This window comes from Hoplias malabaricus, chromosome 1 (assembly GCF_029633855.1).
Source record: "Hoplias malabaricus isolate fHopMal1 chromosome 1, fHopMal1.hap1, whole genome shotgun sequence".
In the NCBI taxonomy this organism is placed as follows: Eukaryota; Metazoa; Chordata; class Actinopteri; order Characiformes; family Erythrinidae; genus Hoplias; species Hoplias malabaricus.
In genome coordinates, this window is record NC_089800.1 from 30,972,399 (window position 1) to 30,995,126 (window position 22,728).

The 22,728-nt window shown below is 42.7% G+C and overlaps 1 protein-coding gene across 1 annotated transcript in view; it reads right to left on the reverse strand.

Annotated features, from left to right (window-relative positions):
- Positions 1–4,508: 4,508 nt before the first annotated feature.
- Positions 4,509–22,728, reverse strand: part of kif1ab (kinesin family member 1Ab) — a 44,733-nt gene continuing 26,513 nt past the window's right edge. Inside the window, exons 26-48 of the mRNA XM_066662123.1 lie at positions 18,837–18,955; positions 18,158–18,243; positions 17,915–18,050; positions 17,517–17,688; positions 17,198–17,288; positions 16,847–16,965; positions 16,668–16,723; positions 15,918–16,026; positions 15,764–15,830; positions 14,874–14,958; positions 14,161–14,266; positions 13,853–13,876; positions 13,595–13,709; positions 11,214–11,347; positions 10,541–10,602; positions 10,065–10,210; positions 9,742–9,927; positions 8,115–8,186; positions 7,420–7,538; positions 6,351–6,464; positions 5,370–5,562; positions 5,032–5,150; positions 4,509–4,820 (exon numbers count right to left, since the gene is read on the reverse strand). Of these exons, the coding sequence (XP_066518220.1) occupies positions 4,778–4,820; positions 5,032–5,150; positions 5,370–5,562; positions 6,351–6,464; positions 7,420–7,538; positions 8,115–8,186; positions 9,742–9,927; positions 10,065–10,210; positions 10,541–10,602; positions 11,214–11,347; positions 13,595–13,709; positions 13,853–13,876; positions 14,161–14,266; positions 14,874–14,958; positions 15,764–15,830; positions 15,918–16,026; positions 16,668–16,723; positions 16,847–16,965; positions 17,198–17,288; positions 17,517–17,688; positions 17,915–18,050; positions 18,158–18,243; positions 18,837–18,955 (2,473 nt within the window). The 3' untranslated portion in view covers positions 4,509–4,777. The remainder of the gene's footprint in view (positions 4,821–5,031; positions 5,151–5,369; positions 5,563–6,350; positions 6,465–7,419; positions 7,539–8,114; positions 8,187–9,741; positions 9,928–10,064; positions 10,211–10,540; positions 10,603–11,213; positions 11,348–13,594; positions 13,710–13,852; positions 13,877–14,160; positions 14,267–14,873; positions 14,959–15,763; positions 15,831–15,917; positions 16,027–16,667; positions 16,724–16,846; positions 16,966–17,197; positions 17,289–17,516; positions 17,689–17,914; positions 18,051–18,157; positions 18,244–18,836; positions 18,956–22,728) is intronic.

Genomic DNA, 22,728 nt, shown 5'->3' on the forward strand with positions numbered 1-22,728 from the left:
CAGCTGGAAAGAGAGAGAGAGAGAGGGGGGGGGGGGAGCAAGCGGCAGAGTGAGATGCTTATGAAAATATTCAGTAAATGGCTCTAAGCTAATGTGTGTGTGAGTGACTGGGTGAGTGTGTGAAACTGTCCATAGGTGTGTGTGAAACTGCCTATAGGTGTGTTTGCATGTGTGATTGACTGGGTGAGTGTGTGAAACTGTCTATAGGTGTGTGTGTGTGTGTGTCTTATGTGTGCATGAGTGTGAGAAACTGTCTATACGTGTGTGTGTGAGAAACTGTCCATAGGTGTGTGTATGTGTGTGAGAAACTGTCCATAGGTGTGTTTGCATGTGTGAGTGACTGGGTGAGTGTGTGAAACTGTCTATAGGTGTGTGTGTGTGTGTCTTATGTGTGCGTGTGTGTGAGAAACTGTCTATAGGTGTGTGTGAGAAACTGTCCATGTGTGTGTGTGTGTGTGTGTGAACCTGTCCATAGGTGTGTGTATGTGTGTGAGAAACTGCCCATAGGTGTGTTTGCATGTGTGAGTGACTGGGTGAGTGTGTGAAACTGTCTATAGGTGTGTGTGTGTGTGTCTTATGTGTGCGCGAGTGTGAGAAACTGTCTATAGGTGTGTGTGAGAAACTGTCCATGTGTGTGTGTGTGTGTGTGTGAGAGAGAAACTGTCCATAGGTGTGTTTGCATGTGTGAGTGACTGGGTAAGTGTGTGAAACTGTCTATAGGTGTGTGCGTGTGTGAAACTGTCCATAGATGTGTCTGTAAAAGGGAGTGGCTGGGTGAGTGTGTGAAACTTTCCATGTGTTTTGCGAAATGGGAAACAGTTGTGGCTAGCTGCCGCTGCAGGAATGTGTGTGCTCACTGCTCCTAGTACACTAGTGTGTGAGTGTGTGTATATGTGTCTGTGTATGTATGTGAGTGTGTGAAAGAGTGACTGGATGAATGTTTTAAACTGTCCGTGTGTGTGTGTGTGTGTGTAAAAGAGAGTGGCTGGGTGAGTGTGTGGAACTGTCCATAGGTTTAGCGAAATGGGAAACATTTGTGGCTAGCTGCCGCTGCAGGAGTGTGTGTGCTCACTGCTCCTAGTACACCAGAGTGTGTCTGAGTGTGTGTATGTGTGTGTGTGTGTTCACTGTCACTGATGAATTAAATGCAGAGTCAGAATTGTGTTGTGCAATCGTGGGTGTTATTTAAACATCCAGGGCACACCGGCACATCGCTGTAAAGTCTGCAGCTGCAGGAGGACAGAGTTTTACTGAGAAATAATATCAACACAGCTTCAAAAACTCTTACTGAGAAAAAGAGATATTCAGACAGACAAAAGGATAGAGACCGAAATGGTTGTGTCACACATTTATTTCACGTCCACCAAAGTGTTAAGTGTCCACAGACAGAAGACACAGGTCCAAGACTCAAAGAACTTGAGCACTGAGTACATCACAGCCTACATCCACCGACGGTATAAAGAGATTACACCTGCGCACCAGATCGGCCACAGTGTGGTTTATATACACAGCCCAGATGAAGAAGCGGTTACAGGAGATGCGGTTTAGTCACAGGACGCTGTCCTGGAGAGGATGGGGGTTATACTGCAAGATATGACAGGATGAATCCATGAATGTAGGATGTTCTTCGGGAGATGTTTTCAAAGGGTGTATTAACAGAGTCCACTGGGAGTTGGAGAAATGCGCAGAGAGAGAAAATAGACAAAGAGAGAGAGAGAAAGACACCAGATACAGGTCTGTGCTGTAGGGGATGATGTGGATACGCTGCACTCCTGAAAATCCTTTCTCTGGAGAGCAGTTTGAGGGTTGCGTGCATGATTCATGGCGTGTTTCTGACCTACAAACTGTCCTAACTCAGATCCTCATGAAAATGCTACTGATATTCTACTGTACAGAGGTACATCAGCTTTAATGCATTAGGTTTTAAAGAGTTGGATGACTATATACAGCATGCCTTCACATGTACACATACTTTTCATTTATATAATGCTATATACACTTTGCGATCACTGGATTAGAAACACCCACCTTGTTTCTACACCCACTGTTCACTCTCTCAGCTCCACTGACCACACAAGAGCACTCTGCCGTTCTACAATTACAGGCTGTAGTTGCTCTGCATACTTTCTTGTCCCCACGCCTCCTCTGTTCTGTAACGCTCAGGACCCCCACAGAGCAGGAATGATTTAAGTGGTGGATCAGAGTGTGTTGTCCTAGTACGAGTGGATCAGACACAGCAGTGCTGCTGGAGTTTTTAAAATCTTTGTCCACTCACTGTTCACTCTGTTAGACACTTCTACCTTGTTGGTCCACCTTGTAGATGTAAAGTCATCAAACAGACAGTGTGTGTATGGCCGTCCTCTAGTCCTACATCAGTGGACACAGGACACTGTCAGCTGCATGTTTTTGGTTGATGGACTATTCTGTCCTGCAGTGATACTGGGGGCTTTAAAAACTGCAGCAGCACTGCTGTGTCTGATCCACTCGTACCAGCACAACACACACTAACACCACGTCAGTGTCACTGCAATGCTGAGAATGACCCACCACCCACATCACATCTGCTCTTTTGGGGTCCTGAGCATTGAAGGACAGGAGGAAAGGGGCTAACAATGTATGCAGAGCAACATATGGACAACAGCCTGTAATTGTAGAACTACACAATGGTCCTGTGTGGTCAGTGGAGCTGAGAGAATGGACAATGAGCATAGAAACAAGAGATATCCAGTGATCATTCTGTGTATATAATGATATATATAGTATTGTCCAAGAGATAAACCAAAGGAAAATGGACAGTACTTGACCAGAGCACCGCGAGGCATCGCCTTCAAACTGTACAACAAATCAAGTCCTCGCCCTTCTTCTTCTGAGCACTTGCTGAAGCATATTTTATTTTTGTACTCCAGTGTGCCGATATCAGACAGAGGATCTTCATCACCTCAGAACCTGCCTGTGCTTGTGGATCCTTCAGAATGGTGCTCTAAGGGTTGGCTGGCCCAAGGCACACAATCCAAGTTTTACTCCACAAATAGTGGGAGCTATGAAGAACGACTGGTTGGTCATTCTCCAGCACAAGCAGGTTATCCATGAATCAAGACCCTCTAAGCAGAAATACAGGATGTCTCTGATATCGTCACGGTCAGAAAACAAGGTTTTGAACCTGGAATGGAAACTTCTGTAATGTTTGAGATCAGGGACCAGTCCTGAAAGGAAGCTTGAGTCAGGGAGGCATCCTAGGTGGTGATGCTGTGTGCGTGGGAGCTGGTTCCCCCTGCTGTTTGACAAGAGAGAACAGTCAGGTGGGAAGCAATGGGACAGGGAAAAGGAAAATGAGAGCAGGGTTTACAGAGGGGAGGGGGGGTCCTTCACCCAAACCTAGTTGTTTCATATTTCGATATAGTCTTCCAAGTCATTTCCAAGTCTCCCCATTGCTTCATCCATTCTCATTTTTAGTCTCATAGTCTTGATTCGTACAGATCCATATTCGTGCCCGTTAAATAAACCATGTTCAATTTGTTTAAATGCATGTCTGTCTGGCTCAGGGTTAAGCTCAAAACCTTCGGTTGAAGCTGCACGGATTTCGAGGGCACGAGTGGGCTTCTCGTTCCAAAAACTGTAACACTGAAACCGGATCTGGATAGAAGCTCCCATCAGGTGAGGACTGACCACAGTTCAGCACAGGTAGATACAACCTGTGGAGTCAGTTTAAAGGCCAGGAGAGTGGTTAACATGCCCGCCTCAGGGATAAATAACTCTTAAAGCAAACACTAACACAACACAACAAGAGCTACGCAATAAACATACATCTGACCATGATTTAAAAGTGATTTTAACTGTAGGATGGGACATGTCCCTAATAACCTCTTTGTCCAGGTGTGTTAACAAACCTTTAGCTTGTGGTTGAAAGTCTGATTATGAATTGTGCGTAAAAAGTGATAACATCAAGCGAGCTTTCCTTAGCAGCAAATAAAAATACCTTGTGCAAATCAAGTTATTAACACATTAATAATTGAAAGCTTCAATTCAAAAGTGCAATGCAAAATTGTCAAATAAAATATATTAAAATTACTGACTAAACAAACAGAAAGCAAAATATAAAAAAATTATGTTACATCATAAATCCAGGTGAAGATGCTGAACGTTTGTGTTTGGACTGTTTTCCTGGTGACAGATCCTCTTTCGGGCTGATTATTTTCAGCCCGGTAACTCGTCCTACCGTCCTATTCCACCCAGAACATGAAAACCACTCTGTAAGAGCAGCTCTGTACTCTCTCACTGTGCAAGAGTGCGATCAAAACAACAGGAATCTACAGAAGCTCAGGGAAAAAAAGCACTTGACATTGACCTGCAGAAGCACAGAGCGTAAGCGGAGCACGGCACTGCCTTTTACACAGCAGCTAAACCCTTTACATTTTAAAAGGGGCTTTTTGTAGGATGCTCTTTTCCTAGAGTAATCACTAATAAGCAGGAGCTGGATGAGTGGGGTTGGGTGGGGTCAGGTTGGGGGGGGGGGCATGGGGTGGGGTGGGGTTTGTGGAGAGTTACAGTACTTATGAACTGAGTTATTATTTGGCTAAAAGCGGGTCCTATACATTCACACTTGCTTACACCAGTTTACTAAAACGTACCCACACTCTCACACACATTCTGTGGTTGGGGAGGCAGGCGGGAGGCAGTATTGAGGAGGGCAGGCAGGGGGCGCTCTTCACATGATCTATGTACACCACAGGAGCCTGTTGGGATAAAACAGGACTTTACAGATGGGAAGAGTCTCCTCTCACATCCTCATCGAGGGAGATTTTTTCCTGGAGAGTTTAGACCTGAGAGGATTGAGAGAGAGAGAGAGAGAGAGAAAGAGAGAGAGAGAGAGAGAGAGAGAGAGAGAGAGAGAGCAACTTTGAGTGAGACGAAGGCAAAGAACAATCGAGAAGTAGCATCAGTGGGGTTACTCTTCACTTTTCAAAGTCCCCACAATAAATAAATAACACATTTGGGGACAGTGTGTAAACACAGAGGGGGCAGTGCATGTACCTGATGGTTCCAGCCAGCAGTGGGTTAAAGGCATACAGCCAGTCATGCATTTCTTTGTCGTTGCCGGCCTGGAGAAGAATGCCACGATGCTCAGTGCAAACAGCGAACGTGTTTGGAGTCTGTAAACAGAAATGAGACAGGGAAATCAGACTTTAACTATGATGTCGAACTAGAGATTGGCTGCTGGAGATAGGCTCCGCCCACACAGTACATTTTATACACCCCTCTATTTCAGCAGAAGCTTGTGAGTTTTATCTTGAGACACACACACACACACACACACACACACTACTCACTGTGCTGGGTGTAAATAGAGCTTCTTGCTAGTCGTGACTCACCCTCAGAATGGTGTGCTGGTCCTCGTTGTACTCCACCTGTGCAGAGGACAGGTTAATGATGGCCCTCTCCACACTGTCTCTCTCACTGCGGTACAGGTAGACGTAGGGTCGCCGCACTACCACGTAGCGCTTCACCCAGCCAGAGGTGTGCGGCTCCAGGAAGTGGAGGTAACCTTTCTTTGACACAATGGGACTGGAAAAGCAACAGCAGAGTAATACGTCGGATTGGTCTCACAGGGACCCACTGTTTGACTCTCAGTTTCACTCACAGGGTTTTGTGTTTTTGCTCCTGCTACGGGTGCAGAATGTCATTCACTTTTACAGCAAAATCCTGAAATCTAGAGGGAGGATATGGTAGGTGGTTTCCTACCTTCCTTCAAAAGTTCCATAGTTCAAATTCTGCAGTACTGAGCCTGGAGTACCAACGACTGAGGCTCTATTCTGCCTTGTCAAATGATACGGGATGGTGGGAACTACTTTTTCTTCCACCAAGGTATGTGCGTAATGCGTAAGCGCAGCAGCATACTGTTGCTTAAATGAATAAAGTTAAAATCAATAAATATGGCTATAAAATAAGTAACGAAATAAATACATGCTTCAACAAATAACTGCATGAGTTTGGAGTAATAAAGTGTATATCACAGAAATACATGAAATACACTACTTCTTTTTAGATTTACCACACAAATTAGGTATATTTGCACAAAGTATTGGACCGGTATCGCTGTTACGAGGAAATCAGTGGTATCGAACATCATTAATAAAAAAAAAAAACCACATATCTCTAAAATAGTAACTTTACAGGAGAAGCAGAAAAACTTTTTAAATTTCAATGGAAGTCAATTGTTAAAGAGCTGCTGTGTTTAAATGATAGTAGTAGTAAACTAAAAATTCACAAGAATGGAGATAAAGGTTTTTAATTGGACAGAGATGATGTTCATGATGTCCCTCGATTACTGTCTGGAGCCTAAGCCTTGATACCTGACACGGATCTCCTGGATGTTCGGGACAAAGGTGCAGGTTCGGGGTTTTCTCTCTTCAGGGCTGAACGGATCCAGATCAGGACTGGAGGCTCCAGAATGAGTCTCTGAACTCCTGCAGAACACACACACACACACACACACACACACACACACACACACAAAACACTTACTTAAAGAAATTATTTTTTTAATGTTTTAATTGAAATTATTATTTTTTTCCCCATCAAACCTTGATCATAATTCTCAATAAAGAGCAGCATATCACCACAAGAATACTGCCACCCTTTTGTCTGAATGTGTCCAACCACAGTGCTGGAGCTGTGTTTATGTTAGAGTGTAAAGATAATAGCCATTTCTCAATACGTGTTCTTGTCTGTACTTTTGTTCTCATATTCTTGGGAAACGTCATCAGTCTCAGCCCAAGTACTGTTCCATTTAAAAACCCACATATAGCCAAGTGCAGTTTAAATACACGGATGTGTTTTTGCTCCGCCAATAATTTCGATGATGTACTGGGATGTGACTTCTGTAGACCTGAGAATCAGATATCCCAGAATACATTTCGCACCAACCTCGGCACTATACATTTTTTCGCTCCATGAAGAAGGTGATTCATCAAGTACGCCAACTTTCCATTTACGTAACGACCACAGCGTCCTCTGAAGTTTGAACTCGCCAAGTTTGTACTACCAAATACTGCAGTTTGAACTTGACGTACTTTGTATTGGGAAACAGCCAAGGTTAAACGCAGCAAAACACAATGAGTGCGGAGAAAAACGTAAGAGCACTAAATAAAAACGGAGAAAACAAGAACTGAGAAGAAAGAGAACTGAGCAAAAACAGCTAATAACCAGCGCTTCTGCTCCACGTTCTGCACTGCTGTGCACTCAGGTCAGGTTGAAAGCAGACGTTCTGAACAGGGCTGTTTAAACAGTGGGAGAAGGCTGCTGTTGGGCTTGTGGAGTTTTGGCCAAAGCAGGTCAGACGTTTCTTTAAGAATCAGATCTGTGTTCCACTGTGGAGAAGAGAGGAATATTTCCCTTTAATACATAAAAATAGAGACTTACCTGAGGTCAGTTTGGCTGTAGTGACCATCCACCAGTGATGGACAGGTAGTAGATGGGGTTAGTGTGTTCAGAGTTGAAGATGAGCTATCTCTAAGCAGGGATGCTGATATCTCAGACAGCTATCTCACACACACACATACATACAAATAGAAACACACACACACACACACACAAAAACACACACATACAGTCAAAAGCAAAGAAATATATCACAAAATAGAAAACAGCTCTGACAGGAGTCTATCAATGACTCAGTCAGACCACATTAGTGCTCACCCTAGACCCAACTACAAGAATAGTCATGAAAGGCTAGGAATGCAGGCAGGCAGGCAAAAGGGCTTGCAGCTGGTCTCAGGGACCAAAGGGAGAGGGGGGGCAAGGAATACAGTGTCTCTACTCCAGATGAGTGAATGAGAGAAGTGTGAGGCCACCATTATGTTCCAAAATGAGCTAATGGATGAGCCATTCGTAATGAGGCAGGGAGGAAGAGCTGGTGGAAGATCGGCTCTGTCTGAACACGGCAGAGCAGAAGAGCGAGCGCTGAGCTGCTCTGTGTGAAGGAGAGAGAGAGAAAGAAGGTTTTCTAACCACTATCTGGATGAGACAGAAAGGAAGGGCAGATAGAGAGCCGCTCTTTATGAATGGGGGATGAGGCAAGGCCCGCGGTTGGGGAGTCAGAAGCGGTAAAGTCTCACCTTGCTCTCACTGGCACTGCTGCTCACCTGGCTGTACTGCCTGTTGAAGGTGTGCATGAGAAGTCGCAGACACTGTGGAAGAGAGAGAGAGAGAGAGAGAGAGAGAGAGAGAGAGAGAGAGAGAGAGAGAGAGAGTTAAACCCTAGTTAATATAAAGTTCTAGAATGTGGAGGTATAGAAGGTGGTGGGCTGCTCTCCACTCAGCAGTGACACAGCAGTGTGTAGAAACTCTGATAAAGAGGACTGGGCAAAAGTCTTAGGCAAATTAAGCTTTATATTATTATTTTACATAATTTATCCTCTGAAAATAGTGATGTGCTTGTATAAAAGTATATATAATTTCATTCATATATTCATTGCCTGAAACGGCTTATCCAATTCAGGGTCATGCTGGGTCTGGAGCCTACCCAGTATCACTGGGCGCAAGGCGGGAACACACCCTGTAGGGGGCGCCAGTCCTTACATATAATTTCAATAAACACAAAAACATATATACTGTAAAATTATGTACTTTTAAAAAAGTAGTAAATGTGTTGTGAGCGAGTGAAGAACAAAGTGTGTTACCAGATGTTCTTCTTGATTGTGTGGATTTGTAAAAGCAACAGCACCCGTGATTTAACATAATGAAGTATTTATTAACCCTTTAAAACTAGGAATTGGACGATAACCTCAAATAATACTGGACTGCTTCCAGTCAGTGGAAGTACAAGTAAGGGGGTTCTAATAATGCCTGGCCCACAAAACGTGGTTTTAAAAATCTCAATCAACTTGAAAATGTGAGACACCCCACATATAAAGACATTTTTTCAGAGGTTTTCTGTGCTTGATAGTTATTCCTCAAAGTCCACACACTACACAGTCTGCCCTGAATGAAACACCACACACTTTCAGACTGCTCACTGCCGACAGACTACTCCGCTGTTCGAAACCTTGTGGGAGTTTCTCGTGAACTGCTACATCGCAAAAGAAACATGGCGGATTGCAGTGAAACCATAAAAATTACCCAAAACCATAAACTTCAAAATCAGCCCCTTAATCCTGTAGTGTGGGCCAGGCATATAATCCTCTGCAGTCAGTTTAGATGTTGGAAAAAGCTCCTGTGTGTGTACACAGCCCTGGCACAGAAAATGGAGAAAAAACTAAGGGTCTCTGGCTGAGCTATAGTCGAGAATTGGCATCAGGAGGCATTTGGGCAGAGGAGAGACCTCTGAATGTTAAAAAGCATAAACATTTTTGAGGATGTTGCTCCATTCCTTCTGCATAGGTGGCTACAATTGACTTATTTTTGCTGCTTCGAATCACTTAAGGTGGAACTGACTCCAAATTCCAGAGAGCGCTAACTGCAAGAAAGTAAAGACTACAAAACTTAAAAATGTTACAAAATTAAACTTAAAAGTGCTACAAAACTTAACAGCTTGAGTTACAAATGAGCAATAGTCCTGTTTCATATTCACACATACTGTTCCACCTTAAAAGATGCAGACCTTCTGAATGCAAACAGGGGGAGTTTGTTTTGCTGTGAGCACAGTAGTTCTCAAGAATAATCTACTTTGCCTTTAAGAAGGTAATGCTGGACGCTAATAATCAACGCAGCCTAACCGCACTGTGCAAAGTGAGTGGTGGTCACCTTGGCAGCCAGTTCCTTCTGCCTCTCGTTGGGGCTGTCCAGGCCCAGGATGCCTGCTGGAGCAAGGCAGGGACTGAGGGTTTTAGGAGAGTCCATCAGGTCTTTGCTGCACAGAGAATCCTGACCGAACAGCAGAGAGGCTTCCAGCTTCTCTCTCAGCAGCAGGTAGTGTCTCGTCTTCTCAACCTACACACACACACACACACACACACACACACACACACACACACACACACACACCATTACAGTAATGCAGTAATAAACACATCTGAGATGTTTCATCACTGCCATATCTGCAGAGACAAGGCCCTCGGTGCTGGTACCTCCTGCAAGAGGCTGAGCTTCTCCAGCTCCCACTGATGGTCCAGGATCAGGCTGTCACTGCGGGGCCTCCAGCCGGCCAGGTTCTCCTCCCCACGTACGTACGCCACTGAGGTGTCCAGCACCCTCCGACGCCTCCTCTGCATACCTGCGTTAAAAAACACACAAAGCCGAAGATAATCTCACTATCTTCAAAATTAGGAACACTATCACATTAAATACTGTTCAGTTTCTAACCACAGGACCACCCAATAATATCCATGCAAGAGTGGCTTTATGTCCAAAAACTGGTCATTGATGAAGAACTAGAGGACTTTAACACAAGTTGAATGTAAGAAAACATATGTCGATCAAGGTAGATGTGGTTCATCTACACAAATAGTAGATGTGGTTTGATGGGGCAGGGCCAGAGTTGTGAGGACAGGTCTAAAAAGACATGGGAGTCAATGCATATTTTCTTCTGTAGTGCATTTCCTACCTGGACTCCCAGCATCTGCCAGGTGACACAGGCTGAGCTCATACACCCCAGTCACACGATTACTGAAGAACACAAACACACAAGCTGTCAGTACTCTGTCGTAAACAACACAACTGTGAATGTCATTAAATTCTGATGATCCCCTTCAAAAAGGGCCATTATGTGATGCATAAATTCCATATAATTATCATAATAATTTTAGTACTTGAATGTTAAAACAACATGTTAGGCTAGGTTTTTTGTTGGTATCTCCTGAGCGCCCCCTAAAGTTCAATAGTGTAATTCATATTTACAGCACAGTCATGAAATTCTGGAGCCTGGAGTAGCAACAACAGAGACTCTATTCTCCCTTTTACAGGTCATTGCAGCATCACAATGATTTTCAAGCATTCATTTTAAGGTAAACATGCTACATAATGTTGCTTTAACTCATAAATTCAAGTGAATATTAAGCCTGCAGTTTAAGGGTTCACATGGATCAGCTATCCCTATAAGACCTAAGGGCAGCGTGCAAACTGCAATTCAATTCCTCACTCTCATAACTGGATAATGGTTTCATAGTAGCTACAGCATCTTAATCTGAACTTAACAATTACATGTTAATAACTAAAAATGAATAAAAAGAGTATTAATAAATGTAAAAAAAAGTATAAAAATGGTCAACAGTCCAAACCTCTCAGAGGGTCTCAGGACTCCGGTGCTGAAGAGGTTACGGATGGAGCGAGACGCAGGGAGCTTGGCGTCTCTGGAGTAGAAGACCATGCAGAAGTCCTTGGTGATGACCGTAGGTTGAGAGCAGTTCTCCATCTGAGAGATACAAAAAAGATGATTTCAGAGAAGAAACTTTAATCCACAAGGACATCTCCACAGCTGTGACAGTGGGATATTTTTAGAAGTGAGCTGAGTGCAAACACTCGCAAAAAAAAAAAACTATTAAAGACAGGCATCCTGTTCTTACTAAAATACTATGCTTTGAGCAATAGCCTGTGGCCTATGATTTATTTGAACAAAATCAAATGGTGACAAGTGCTATGTAAATTTTATTTCATCACATTGATTGCTTGTGCTACCATCTGCAAAATAGATTAGGATCTATAAATGTAAAGATGTCAGTTAGAAGAATGGTTCATTATGCTGTTACTATTAATATTAGTGACTAAAAATCAGCATATGTACAGTAACAATGCAGTATTTAAATATGTTCAGCCACCTGGTATTACTCTCTGGGTGGGTGGAATGGCCCCCAAGTATGCTTTATCACAGTGTGTGAGTGCCAGAGCGGGTGTCAGATAATGTGAGAGATCTGGGAAGTTGACACTCTCCTCCAGGACATTAAGCTGTCCAGTGGTGTTATGGCAGTCTGAAGATGTATTGACAACTATTTCTCGGAGGAAGCCCATGCTTGCTCTCACCCTCCTACCTAATGAAGTAGAACCGGCATTCACATTTCTGAATGTAGAATCTATTTAAAATAACAGAATAATAAAATATACAGACTTTGTATTTTTATGGTAAATGTCACGTAGCACGTTTTATTTAATGAAAAAACCCTCAGAGGAGGCGAATGTTATTCCTACAGGGTGGATGAAAACTTATGGTTTAAAACAATATACAAGGTGGGCCATTTATATGGATACACCTTGATAAAATAGGAATGGTTGGTGACATTAACTTCCTGTTTGTGGCACATTAATATATGGGAGGGGGGAAACTTTTCAAGATGGGTGGTGACCATGGCGGCCATTTTGAAGTTGGCCATTTTGGATGCAACTTTTGTTTTTTCAATGGGTCATGTGACACATCTTCACATACTGATAGCAACACCGCAGGAGAAATGCTAGCACAGGCTTCCAGTATCCAGTTTCAGGTGCTGTACATCTCGTATTTTCACAGCATAGACAATTGCCTTCAGATGACCCCAAAGATAAAAGTCTAAGGGGGTCAGATCGGGAGACCTTGGGGGCCATTCGACTGGCCCATGATGACCAATCCACTTTCCAGGATACTATTCATCTAGGAATGCTCGTCTGTGACACCCATAATGTGGTGGTGTACCATCTTGCTGGAAAAACTCAGGGAACGTGCCAGCTTCAGTGCATGAAGAGGAAAACTGATCATCATGTAGCAATTTCACATATCCAGTGGCCTTGAGGTTTCCATTGATGAAGAATGACCCCACTATCTTTGTACCACACCATACCATCAAGATGTGCAGCACCTGAAACTACGGATACTGGAAGCCTGTGCTAGCATTTCTCCTGCGGTGTTGCTATCAGTGTGTGAAGAGTGGGAGAAGAAGGTTGCATTGACAATCCAACACAATGGGCAGCACTTTGAACACATTTTATAAGTAGTCAGAAACTTGTAAATAACTCATGAAAGAATAATGTTATGTTGAAACCATTGTTTCAACATGGTAAACAGGGTAATTACACTTACTTCGTCTGTTTTAGTTGGGTGTTAGTTAACGTTAGCTTGACTTGCTAAACTTGGTGGCTCATTATACTAGGCTACGTAGTTGCATTACAGAGGTTTATAGTGTCTGATGAATTCAGGTTCGATTTTGATCACATTTACAATAACGGTACCTCTAAATTTGAGTTTAGCTTATTGCTAGGCTATTGTCATGAATAATGTTTGTTATTTAGCTAGCTAGATACTGTCATAACAGTCAGTCATAAAGGTGTTTTACTGCGGCGTTGTTCAGCTGTTGTCCACCAGTGACGTCATGGTTGCGTTCAAAAATTTCCGTAGTGAGCTTGGGTTTTTCCGTCAATTTAATAAAATTGTCAGTTTTAAAGCAAATTAAGCATGCTATTTTCATTTTAATTCATACTTATATATGTCAGTAACTAAAATAATGTGAAATATTCATGGAGGTCCATTAAGTGGTGCTTAGACTTTAAGCAAAGAAGCAGAGAAACCCAGCTCCATTATTCACTGATTAATGAAATTAATGATAAATCAACAGTCAAAGTTATGAATCTGGGGTTTCTTATGTTCTCAGCAGCATGTCTTACCAGAGGAAAATAACTGGAGAAAGACTCCACTCACCTCCAGGTAAGCTGAGAGAGTGATGAAGATCTTCTCTCCGTAAGGTGTGACCCGGTTCAGGAGCAGAGAGTTGTGCATGGAGCTGTCCCACGCTGCCTCGAAGCGGTAAAACGTCCTGCAGAACGTCCCAAAGGAATGATTGAAGACAATGTCAACCTTTGAGCAGCTTTATTAATTATGATCTTTGTTTCAGGCATTTTCTAAAAATTGTAAGAATGAAAGTGCAGATTAACAGAGTAACGGAAAAAGAAAAAATACCTATGGTCAATTCCCAAGGACACGCTGAGAGAAGAAGCGAGAAATACAGTGTTAGAGAATTAGACAAGTGTTAGGATGCTGGAATTACACATTCAGAGAACGTTAAAGGGAATTTTAGGGATTTTATAAATAAAAAATTTGAATAATTTTTTTAAATTAAAACAGCTAACACTTAACAATATTTGCGTATAAAAAAGCCTTACAGGCAAGTACACAGCTGTTAGTATAGGATCAGCAGGAAGACTTTCTGAAAATGTATTTGTCTCTTATCCTGAGCTGTTAAGATGTAGGTGATGATGGATTTATACCTGTCGTCGTAAGAAGGCCTGATATAGCCTGCAGACAGGATGTTGAGGGAGAGGATGTTGGGGTCAATGATAGTCTCATCTGCTTCGGGTGTGTTACGGATGCGACCTGAAGGAGAACGAAAGAAAAGCTGAGTCATTTCAAACTGAGCAATCTCACACACACACACACACATATGCACACACACACACACACACACATACACACGTTTGTTTCTGTGGGTTGTGGGGACAATATATGGACTCGTGTTCACACCAACGTACACTGGCCAATAGTACTGTCATCTTAACCTTAATCCTAACACAACCCAAACCCTAACCCTGATATTTTCTATAACTAATACTAACATTACCCTAACCTAACTCTAACTCAGTGGTTCCCAAAGTGGGGTTTGCAGCCCCAAGGCAAATAAATAAGATACATAATCACGTCAATAATGTCACTTGAAATAATTCCACTACAAAAATGATTTATGATTTATAAAAATGATATGATAATGATTATTAATTTTTTGTACAGTAAGAAGTTGAAGTTGTACATAAATTAAAATGTTTAAAATTAATTCCAGTGGATACATTGTAAGTGTGTTAACAGGTTTTGGTCCCCAAAATGTGATTTTCCTGGTACACACACACACACACACACACACACACACACACAGTGATGTTCTAGCCCTCTCTGATCTGAGTGTAGTAAACTGTAGTTAGTGTCTTACCAATGACCAGCTCTTTAACTTCCTTCCATTCAATATCATTTCCTGTCTCATGGGCTATGGTCACTGTGATCCTCCTCTGGATGCCCTGCAAAAAATGTAGATAATGTGAACAACAGTATGAAGAAGCAATGTAAAATATGAGTACAGAGCTCCTTGAACTGTTCACACCTACCGCCTATCATCTAGTACTTACTATGCACTATTTAGTAAGTACTAGGGAGGCATACGTAGGACCAGTAATAGCTTCTTGCAGTGCAAAGCACAGAATTCCTTTGGATTACTTATTAAATGGGTGATATGAAGAAATCCAGTTCGGTGCATGTTCATTAACGTGGGAATCGGGAGCCCAACAACACACACTGTTAAAAAAGATTCCCCCCCAATCAGTTGTCTGTGTGCTGTCTAAATTTGAAAAGACAGAATAAAACAAGCCATTCTGATTCTGCTCCGCTTCTAACATCAAGTGCAGAGACTTTAGAATTGATCGACCATGTATGTCCAATTACAGTGCTGCACCTGGGTTTATGTGAGAGCGCAAGGACGCAGCAAAACAGATATAATGGGTGCAGCCAAATAAGAGCATGAGAAAACAAAAACGGAGAAGAAAGAGAACCTAGCACAAACAGCTAAAAACCAGAGCTTCTGCTCCTCGCTCCTCATTGCTGTGCGCTCAGGTCGGGGTGAACAGTGAGCGGCTCATTATCATTTAAAGGAAAAGGCTCTGAAAGCGGGCGTTCTGAACAGGGTTGTTTAGACGGGGAGAAAGTTGCTATGGGTCTTGTGGGGTTTTGACCAAAGCAGGTCACAGATGTTTCATTAAGAACCAGAACTGTTTTCCACTGTGGAGAAGTGGGGGAATATTTCCCCTTAATAATATGGTCAGGGCTTACCTGGTGTAACAGGAACGTCCCATGGCAGGGCATTCCTCCTCTGTGGTCAACCACAGCTGGGATATAGCTGAGAAATGCAGAAGCAAAAATCAGAAGATTGAAACGATGTAAAACAGAACTTCTAAACAGAAGTTTAGAACTGATTCAGACTCACTCTCCATTAGCTTCCAGCTCACAGATCTCAAAGAAGGCCATGAGGTCGTATTTGCAGTGGCAGGGTCCGGGAGAAGAGCGGGTCATTGCACTCAGTTTAGTGGCCGGGACTGTGTGAAAGAGAGAGAGAGAGGTGTTAGTGAAGATGAGTATTTTCTCATAACAAAATTCATAAATAATGAATGATAATACATAATAAACTTGATTACTGTTTGTTTTTTTTTTGTTTTTTTTTACTTTTAATTTAAACAGGAAAGTCATTAAGAACATATATTAATTTCTAATGGCAGCCTGGCAAGGAGCAAGGGCCAGCAGTAAGTATCACTGTCAAAGCTGTAGGGTCCTGGGGTTGTTCGAGCCCTGCTCTGGGTGACTGTCTGTGAGGAGTTTGGTGTGTTCTCCACATGTTCGCGTGGGTTTCCTCCACGTACTCTGGTTTCCTCCAGCGGTCCAAAAACACACACTGTTAGGTGGATTGGCGACTCAAAAGTGTCCAAAGGTGTGTGTGTGAGTGAATGTGTGAGTGTGTGTCACCCTGCGAAGGACTGGTGCCCCCTCTAAGGTGTGTTCCTGTAGAATTTGCAGCTATAGTGTCATACCAGCTGGCCTATTTAAATTCCTGGCCCGGATCCTGGATCCAATGTCTGGATTTGAAGATCTCTGATCTAAACACTAATTTTAAATCACTTTAAAAACAAATACAATAATCAGAGGCCCATCATGTTGTCTACTCCATCACAGAAGGGGTTACCTGGTTTGGATAAAGGCATCACTCGAGGGAACTGTCTTCTAGATGGACGGAGAGGGCTGTGAACACAACAGGAGTTATATACGTCAACACATCTACATTCATAGAGCACTGATACATTAAACTATATGTCCATAACTCAGACAAACTATATCATTATCTCCTTGTGTCTACATTCTCACCTGATCAGGTCTTTGCAGAGGGGAGGGAAGGGCTGCTTCTGGTAGTGTCCAAACACCTCGAAAACTATGGGCTGACTCTTGATGTACTCCACAAAAGACTTGGTGACCTCAACGTTAATCTGAAACACCACAAACATGAACCACGCTTTGAGCTAGGCTTCAGATAAGTTTTGAAACACTCCCATTTCTCCCTTACATCTACTGGGTTGAAGGTTTTGATCTCCACCACCGATCCCAAGCAGATATGAAGGGCTGACAATTTCCCAATGTTTGAAACATATCTATCATGTAAAAGAAATTTTTTTTCCTGAATATGTGTCATTGTGTTAGTACAAATAATTACACACTTACATTCTGGACATGGTAGAAGCCCAGTGGAGGTCCCCGGCCTGTGTTTTTCAGGGGCTCAGTGGAAAAAGCCTCGTCATGCCTATGAATAAAGCTGGAAGAACCATTCAGCTTTAAAAGCTTCAAAACGTTTTCTATAAACTCCTTAAACTTATGAACTTGTCTCAGAATAAACAGCCTAATAATACAAAGAGGAATCAATACACAGATTAATAAACCACTGGGTTTATTTTTAGGTAGTTTCTGCTGCATGCATTACATCAGGAGGATGGAGGTCATACACTGAGATGACCTGAGCAGAAACACCAGAGGGCGCTCTTACTTGAACTGGCAGAAAATATCTGCGTATTCAGCAGAGATGCTGGATGCCTGCAGCACCGTGACTCTGAAGGTGAAGGTGCTGCCAATCCTCAAGTGCTGCAGCGTTTTCTCCTGCATCATGTCCACTGAGCTCTCCAGATCCTTCACTGGGCTCCCAGGGACATCAGGACTGTCTGCAGGAACACACACAACAGGAGAGACATCACGCCTCAACCACTGAGAGAGAGAGAGAGGCAGAGAGTGAGAGAGACAGTGAGAAAGAGGAGAGACAGAGTGAGAGACAGGATGATAGATAGATAGATAGATAGATAGATAGATAGATAGATAGATAGATAGATAGACAGATCGTCCTATAGTGTTGTAATATTGGTTTTAATATTATCAATGACTGTTATTTACCTGTGCAAGTGTTGTTGTTGACTTCATCAGCTGAGAGACCCATTTCAGAGTTCTGTCCCTCTCCCTCCACAATGCGCAGTTCCTCCTGAGACGTGTTGGAGTGGGACATTCCCCCAGAGCACGAATCCGTCTGAAACTGACCCGGACACAAATTAGAGTTGCATTACAACTATGGTTTCCATTACAGACCAATAATTAGTTAATGACTGTGGAAGAGTAAAGTACAAATGAAAGAGCTGTAACCTTCTCAAACTGCTGGTCCTCAAATGAGATCTTGGCGGTCCCTGACTGCCGCACACCAGAGCCGTAATCAGGGGCTTCTTCATCAGCTGTGAGGAGAAATTAAAGAGCCACTGAGTGTCCTTTCATCAAGAGATTTAGGTCTAAGCAGCATTCCCCTCTGTCTAAACAGCCACGTTCAGAATGCCCACTTTCATCGCCTGTTCTTTTAAATGATAATGAGCCGCTTGCTGTTCACCCCGACCCAAGTGTACAGCAGTGAGGACAAAGCTCTATTTTTTAGTCGTTTAGTTCTCATTTTCTCGGTTTTTACTCAGTGCTCTTATTTCTCTGTGCTTGTTGTGTCTGTTTGGCTGCATTTAACATCGTCTTTGTGCTCTGACATAAACGCAGTGATTGAACAGACTCAGACGAGTGGGTGGGACAATTCTAAAGTCTCTGCACTTGATGGAGAAACGGAGCAGAAACAGAACGGCTGGTTTTATCCCTTTTTTTTGACTCAACACACAGAAAACTGACTGGGTAGTCTTGTTTTGCAGTGTGTGTGTTGGTGGGCCCCAGATCCACACTTATAACTGCACTGAAAAACATACTGTTCATAACATACTGTATCTTTGCTCTGTGACGAATTTGTAATGGATTAATGAGAAAAAAATAATCAATAATCAAAGAACTTTCATACCTGAGATGGCCTGCACTGCGACTCGCAGGAAGCCTTTCACCTCCCCCTTCTCGCTTACAATAGCCACCCGGTGCACCAGAGGAACAGGATACAGCAGGTTACTCAGGTACACAAACGCCCTGCCGAGAAGATGGGGGAGATGGAGAGAGGGGGAAGGAGGTTCCAGAGGTGTGCGGAAAGGGATGCAGGGTGATAGGAAGACAGGAGAAATCAGTCAGAATAGAAACAGGAGCAAAGGAAGAGAACAGAACGGGTCTGTGAAGGTGGGCGCAGCTGCACTGGACAACACAACACTCAAAGAAACAGAAAGAAACCAAACAGAAGCTGCTCCAGCAAAAGCAAACAAACAAAAAAGCCTATTTCCATCTGCTGCTCGGCTCTCAAACCCGGGGGGCCTACACTCTCTCTCTCCCTCTCAGAGGAGGCCGCATGGAGGAGGGGGTCTGTGGAGCTCTCAGGAGGACCACTGAAGGGTCTCAGGAGGATGATTACACGAAATGCTACTTTCAAAGAGATCGCTCCTTCAGTCCGCATTGAGGTGGTTCCAGTTCATTTCGGCTTAAACTGACTTACTGGTTCAGAGCTCTAAATGAGGCATAACCAGATACAGTGTGGACAAATGGACACTGTCCTTCATGAGGACGGAATGCACTTCTTGTCAAAGGTCTGGGGACACCTTGCCTTGCAACACCTTTTACAGAATAAACTGAAAATAGTTCAGAGCTCCCTGTTTTAAGACACAAAGCACCTCTAGGAACTAACAATGAACCCATCCATCCATCCATCCATCATTCGCTCATTTACCCCTCCCTCAAACAATCGTTCACACAAACATTTACTGCATATTCACTCAGTCGCTCACTTACAGACTCAGTCTTTTACTCACTCACATTCGAGCACTCATATTCCCATAAGCACTCTCATAAATTCATTCACTCACATACTCACTCGCACATTCAATCATTCATACACAAGCACACTCACTCTCATATACATTCACTCAAAGTAATTCACAGACAATCACATGCATGCACTTCTTCACTCGCTCACTCACACAGACACTCAGGTTGACTCACTCACTGAACCACGTTCACTCAATCACTCACACATTGACTCCCTCATAGTCACTCCTACACTGACTCAGTCACACACACTCGCTCACTCACTCATTCACTCACAGTCCCTCATATTTAACAAAATACTCTACAGGGGGGCGCTGTTCAGTGCCTGTTGTAAGAAACCCCTGCTTTGGAAAGAAAGCACATTTCATGATCTGCGGTGTCAGAAATCAGGGCTCGAGTTTTTCAGGACTTCAAGCACCTTCAGCCTGAGAAAAACTCCATGCGTGTTAAAGTTGCCTCTGCCATTAACTTTCATTCATTCATTCATTCATGAACATAGCAGATAGATGTGTAGAAGAAAAAGATTATACACCTGCTTTATTTTAGCAAAGTATTTGCATCTATTCTTATCCAATGTTTTATTTTTTATCCTCAAGTTTTTAAAATTTTCTCCTCAAAAGGGTCCTCTCCAATTCCACCCATCAGCGAGTCTTGCCCGATCACACACACAGTGCCCCCCGACATCTGGCGGGGGCCACCTTACCCACCCTCAGAGAGAGAGGGGGGCCTACTGTGGATGGATCAAGCTCACAGCCTCCTGATGACATGGCCAACGCTTAGACATCCTTCCAAATATTAACTTAATTCAGTGCAATTTAAAAGTTCTTCTGGAAAACTATTTCAAAGGAAGACGAGGTGTCCCCAAATTTTGTCAGTCCGTGTCATGGTTAGACTGAGTGTGACTGGGTTTTAAAGCCTCACTCACTTCACTGCGGGAAGAGCTGAAGAGCGGCAGGAGGGGTGCCAGAGGGGAGGAGCTGGAGACAAGATTGGTGAGGCGCAAAAATACAGCATGCTCAGATAAAGAAAATATAGAGTGATTAAAAAAAAGAAAAAAATCCAAAATTTGGCTTCATCTGACCAGATGCAAATCGGAAAAGCAAAAAGGAAGAAACTAAATTCCAAATGGCATTAAACATAGATGAATTTAACTCCACAAACTCAAAATGAACTTGATGTCAACACACGTCACAGTTCTCTGGATGTTGTATTTATGTGAGGGAGTGAGAGTGTAAAAGCCAATCCAAAAAAAAAAAAAAAAAAAAAATTGGGATATATATTTTTAGTTCTGGCATGCCTGACTGAGGCTGCTGCAGTCGAAACCAGCTCTTTCATCTTGAGGTCATCGGTCAGTTCTGTGCATTCCAATAACCATAGGGGTTTCATAACAATGCCTTTTTAAATCTTCATTGTAATGCTATAAAAATAAATTAACTGTTTCATATCTAAATAATAAAGAAAAGCATCCTAATTCCTTAAGGATAACATAGTTTTTAGCTCTTCAGTCTCTGGATACATGCAAACAAACATGAAATTAAATTCTGCACAATAGATAACATCAGGACTGATATTAAAGATGGGGCAGGTAATTTTGTAGAAAGAAGCAAGTGTAGTCTAGTTTCTGAAAAATATCCACTCCCTCTCCTTTCCCTCCTACCAAAACCACTCCAAACACAACTGTGCACTGCCAGACTACAGCTGGAGGTGTCCCAGAGAGAGAGAGAGCGAGAGAGAGAGAGAGAGAGAGAGAGAGAGAGAGAGAGAGAGAGAGAGAGAGAGAGAGAGAGAACAAGCTTTCTACTTCTGTCTATCCTTTCTTTTATGTTTATCTATGCAAACTGTTTTAGGATGCACTTTAGGGAGGGTTTTAGCTTTTAGCAAAGTGTGCAGGGCAATGTGATGGACACAGGTGTGTACACGAGCAGACTCCAGAGTAAATGCGGGCAGGTTGTGACGTAGCTAGGCCTGTTCATTACAGGGTTTGTTTACGGTTCTGAAGCAGCTAGATGTTGGCTTTAATCATCAGAGGATTTAAATTGATCACTATCAGGGTGGAAAAAGAATTCTTTCTCACGTTCTCTTTTATTTACTGCACATCATGAGTAACAACCACAGCTCCTACAGATACTGCAGCTGATAATGGACCCAACTTAATTTCATGTCTAACCTGTTATGTCTGCCCCTGCTAACGTTATAGTTCTTTACTAAAAACAAAAATAAAAGCACAGTGCCTGAGTCCACAGCTTCCCACAGATATGAGCATTACCCTAGTACAACACAGCAGAATCCAACAACAGTAAGTTATACTATCTTTGAAAACTGCTTTTAACTGTTTGACTCAAACAGTTGTTTCTCTAAAGAAATAAAAATGCTGTAGAGCTGAATCTGTGGCCACACTTAATTTATGACTAAATGACATTTTACACTTTTTGACATCTCCTGTCAAAAAGGGTGTCTGTAACTGATGACACCCTGCCCCTGCAGCATGCACGCTACACCCTAATTTTCATATCTCAGGAACATGGAAAGGGCAAGGGCTAGAGCAAACAGGGTGGACTTAATGGGGCACCCTTCATTTCAGCACCATTTATAACATGATCACAAAACATGCTAACATGCTAAGCTGGGAAGAGAAAGCTAGGCTAAGCTAATCAGACGGTTTGCAAAGTGATCTCATACATATGTTAAAAAAAAAAAACGTTTCCATGTTTTGCAAATTGTTTATGACATTAAATTGGAATTGGTATTTACATTGGTAACAACTGTGTACTATTTATGTTAGGAGAAGTTCAGGTGAGTCTCTGGCAACCAAGCATGAAAAATCTGCCTTAAAACTACCACTAAACCTAACACTAAACCTAACCTTAACTTTAAACCTAAAGGTAACTCTAAGCTCCAAAAGATTAAACATGGCACACCTTTTTATGCTTGTGTAATGCTATGGCTTACACCTAGGCTAACATTACACATAACCCCAAATGTAACCATAA